This window comes from Halictus rubicundus, unplaced genomic scaffold (assembly GCF_050948215.1).
Source record: "Halictus rubicundus isolate RS-2024b unplaced genomic scaffold, iyHalRubi1_principal scaffold0133, whole genome shotgun sequence".
Lineage (NCBI taxonomy): Eukaryota > Metazoa > Arthropoda > Insecta > Hymenoptera > Halictidae > Halictus > Halictus rubicundus.
Window position 1 is genome coordinate 408,490 of NW_027488674.1, and position 4,622 is coordinate 413,111.

General features: G+C 47.4%; 1 protein-coding gene across 1 annotated transcript; it reads left to right on the forward strand.

The window, feature by feature from the left end:
- Positions 1 to 1,057: 1,057 nt before the first annotated feature.
- On the forward strand, positions 1,058 to 3,715 carry LOC143363799 (uncharacterized). Its single transcript, XM_076804332.1, has one exon. It carries the CDS (start codon positions 1,058 to 1,060, stop codon positions 3,713 to 3,715), a length of 2,658 nt encoding a protein of 885 aa, XP_076660447.1.
- Positions 3,716 to 4,622: the final 907 nt, after the last annotated feature.

The window sequence follows — 4,622 nt, forward strand, 5'->3', positions numbered from 1 at the left end:
CATGGGTATTGCTTTGCGCTCTTGGAACGTGACTTTGGGGATTTTTAGAAATTAGGTACGGAGTGGCCTTGTCACCGTTTTAGCTAATGTCCCATTCGTGTCCGTTCCCAGGGCGTAGCACTTGTATATAGTTTTCTAGGCCCATGCCATAAATCTGCCGGTGGTCCCATCCTGCCCTTCTCTAGTTTCGCACTTGACGATTGCCAGACGCCCTGGGTCTTTCCCAGGCTCTGGCAACTCTTCACCCGTGGTGAGTGGTTGATGGCCCTTGGTTCATCAGGATGGCCTTGGGGCCATCAGGATGTTCCTCGGTCCCATCTTCCACTTTCCAACCGTCCACCCCCCAATTGGTTCTCGTCTTGGCCAATCCGGGATATCTCTCGGCATCCAGGGAAGGGAGGAAATTCCCGAAGTAGAGGGAGGATCTACCCTTACGTGGGTTCTTGGCTCGATCCTCCCAATCAATTGGCTTCCAAGCACGCTAGAGAAAACGACTTTTCCTAGCTGCTCTCCTGTACTCTATTCATTTTTGTATTCGGTTACGGCTCAAATCCATTTTGTAAATACAGTCCACTGCTTTAGTTTTGTTACATTTGGTCTCCTTTCTTACAAGAGGAAACTCCCATCCTTAGTCGACACATCGCGTGTAAATCCACATCAAAAGCTCGAACATCCTTCGGGATAACCACGAGCAATCAACATTTGGTCCTTCGAGCCGGATACTCGAATAAGTTCGTGCTTCACGGAAGACAAGGAGTCTTGCTGCTGCCATTTCGTGTCCGACTGGACAATCCTCATTGGGCTGCAGCATTTTGGGACTACCAGGAGACTACGGGACTGTAGCTGCCGTCATCAAGCCTGCAGTTTCCAGGAAGGCGTTTGCGTGCCCAAGACGTACTTGGAACACGGCCGCTCTCTGGAACTAGCTGACTGCCAGGAACCGACGAGCATCCCGTGAGACGATCCTGCTGAAGTTGTTTGTTAGCGCTGATCCACTCCTGTCATTCTCCGTAAGTTTTTCCTTGGTTTTAACTTGAGTTCGCGATAGTGTACAAGTATGGAAGCTCAATTCAAAGGTTTAATTTCCGAACGCGGGGCCGCTAAGACTAAGCTGACAATTTATAGAAACTTGGTAGAGTCAGCCGATGTCAACGCGGACATCTTAGCTTTCGAGAAGCGCGTTCGAGTCATTGAGGGTCTATACGACGAATTTGATAGAATTCAAACACAAATTGAAGTATTCGTCGTAGAAACGCCTGCATTGGAAACGCATCTTGCCGAGCGTGACCAATTTGAGAACACCTTTTTTGGCACTCTTTCTCTCGCCGAAAGGCGATTGATTGCTGCTCGCGGTGAATTAGCAATTAATAGTGCGTCCACTATTAATCCCACTCCTACGCCTTCGGATTCGCACACCGCGATTTGTTTGCCCGTAATACAGATTCCCACTTTCGATGGCAATTATAGTCAGTGGATTCGATTTCGGGACACTTTCACATCCCTAGTTCATGACTGCGACAAACTAACCGATGTAGATCGACTTAGTTATTTAGTTTCTTCGTTGTCCGGTCCGGCTGCGCGAATATTAGAATCGTTTAGCGTGTCAGCCACGAACTACAATCTAGCTTGGTCGCGTTTAAAGCAGAGGTACGATGATCCGGAATTTTTGGCAACTCGCTCTCTACATCAAGTAGATTGCGCGCGCTCATCTCCCCCTGCTAGCGATAGATTATTGCACGATTTTTACGTCGATGATTTGCTCACTGGCTGTGACTCGGTAGTAGAAGCCAGTGCATTACGCGAATCTCTCGAAGGGATCTCAGCTAAGGCCGGTTTTTCCTTGCGAAAATGGGCAAGCAACGATCCTAAAGCAATTGGACACGTTAGCGGCGTGACACAGAACGTAGAATTTAGAATCTTAGATAAAGAGCCGAAAACACTCGGGCTATCGTGGTCTGTGTCCTCCGACCAATTGTTTTCTAGTACGCAAAGTAAAAAACATAGTAGAATTACAAAGCGTAACATTTTGGCTGAAATAGCACAAATATTCGAACCCTTGGGCCTCATCGGCCCGGTTATAGTTAAATCCAGACTTTTTATGCAAGAATTTTGGCAGATGAAGGTTGGTTGGGATGAAACCCTCTCCCAAGATCTTCATCTACGATGGTTGAATTTCAAAGTTGAATTAGATGAGCTTTCGTCAGCATCTTGCACCTGGAAACATATACGTACCGCGGATAATCCTGCGGATATTTTGTCTCGCGGTTTTAGTGCACACTTGCTTATAGGGCATGATTTGTGGTGGTATGGTCCAAGTTGGCTATCTCTAGACGCCAAGGATTGGCCCATATCAGACGCTAGCATGGTCGACGTGCCTGACGCTCGCCCCATGCCTGTAGTTCATTTGAGCGTCACCGCAAATCGCAGCCAATTCGAAATAAAATTATTAGACACACTTAGATTCGCAATAAACTGTAGATATGCAAAAGGCACTCATACGGGTCATCGTGGCTCTCCATCCGTTTCGGAATTGATTTCGGCCGAACGGATCTTGATTCGAGCCGCCCATAACCATTACCTTGATAGTGATTATCGCAGCTTGACACAACGAAAGAAATTAAACAAAAATAGTTCATTGATATCATTGAACCCCTATCTTGATGAGCACGGGCTCATTAGGGTGGGCGGCCGATTAGGAAATGCTCCTGTTCCGTACGAACAGACGCACCTCGTAGTTAGACCGAACTCGGGTCCACTGGCGGAATTAATCGTCCGCAAGGAACATTTTTGTTTTTTGCGCGCAGGAGGTCAACAAATCTTAGCTTCTGTTAATTCTAGATATTGGATTATTTCAGGTAGGCGGATTGTCAGAAAGGTCTTGCGTCGCTGCGTCACCTGTTTTAGGACAGGTACCGTCAGCGCGCAACCTCTGATGGGCAATCTACCTGCCGACCGGGTTACACGTGCTAGGCCTTTCCATACCTGCGGAGTCGATTCTGCCGGTCCTTTGATAGTTGTTGACCGCGGACGCTCGCGTACGGCTCGGAAGGCGTATATTTGTATTTTTGTTTGTATGGTCACAAAGGCCATTCACCTAGAACGCGTAGTTGACCTTCCGTCGGACGCTTTTATTAGTTGTCTCCGTAGATTCATTGCTCGCCGGGGTAAATGTAAGGTCATTCACTCCGATAACGGAACAAATTTGGTTGGGGCTAGAAATGAATTGTACACATTGCTTACTCGGGTTGAAGCTTGTTTAAATTCCCGCCCAATACATCCATTATCCGCTGATCCTTCCGATCTAAATTCCTTGACTCCTAGGCACTTCCTTGTTGGTGACGCGTTGACCGCACTTCCTCAGGTCAACCTCACAGCTGTTCGACAGAACAGGCTTAGTCGGTTTCAGCTAATACAGCAAAGGCTGCAACATTTTTGGAAACGTTGGTGCCGGGAGCATTTGAACGGGTTGCAGCAGCGACACACATGGAAGGTCGACCCTCTTGCTGAGCCCAGGACTGGAGCCATGGTTCTCATCCAAGAGCACAACACGCCTCCAATGAAATTGATGTTGGGACGCATCTTGGAACTTCATCCAGGCCATGACGGGAAGACACCTGCTGTTTCCCTTCGGACGGCGTCTGACACTTTGAAGAGACCCGTCACCAAAATTTGTTTTTGTCGATCGCGGAAAATGATTCCATTTTGTGATGTTTGATTCAGTTATTCACTGTATATACTTCGTCCATTGTATTAGTTGATACTTTTATGTTCCGCTTTTCGTTTCCTTAGTTAGTATCTTGCGTGTATATTTGATTTAGTTTAAATGTTACTCCATGTATACATTTCGTTCTCGGTATTAGTCGATATTTGTTTGTGTTCCGCATCTCATGTCCTTCGTTAGTATTTTGTTTTACGTTGTTCTTAGCTATTAGTGATTCTCTCATGCTTTCTTGTTTTGGTTTTGTTCTTAGTTACTATTGTTCATTGTTGCTTTTGTTGTCATTTTTGTAGGGTTCTATCCTCCCTTCTTGTTAGTTGCCCATTTCGATTGAACTCCGTGAGTTCAAGGTGGGCGGTATGTAGCGGCCAGCCTGGGACATCTGGTTATGGCATGGGTATTGCTTTGCGCTCTTGGAACGTGACTTTGGGGATTTTTAGAAATTAGGTACGGAGTGGCCTTGTCACCGTTTTAGCTAATGTCCCATTCGTGTCCGTTCCCAGGGCGTAGCACTTGTATATAGTTTTCTAGGCCCATGCCATAAATCTGCCGGTGGTCCCATCCTGCCCTTCTCTAGTTTCGCACTTGACGATTGCCAGACGCCCTGGGTCTTTCCCAGGCTCTGGCAACTCTTCACCCGTGGTGAGTGGTTGATGGCCCTTGGTTCATCAGGATGGCCTTGGGGCCATCAGGATGTTCCTCGGTCCCATCTTCCACTTTCCAACCGTCCACCCCCCAATTGGTCCTCGTCTTGGCCAATCCGGGATATCTCTCGGCATCCAGGGAAGGGAGGAAATTCCCGAAGTAGAGGGAGGATCTACCCTTACGTGGGTTCTTGGCTCGATCCTCCCAATCAATTGGCTTCCAAGCACGCTAGAGAAAACGACTTTTCCTAGCTGCTCTC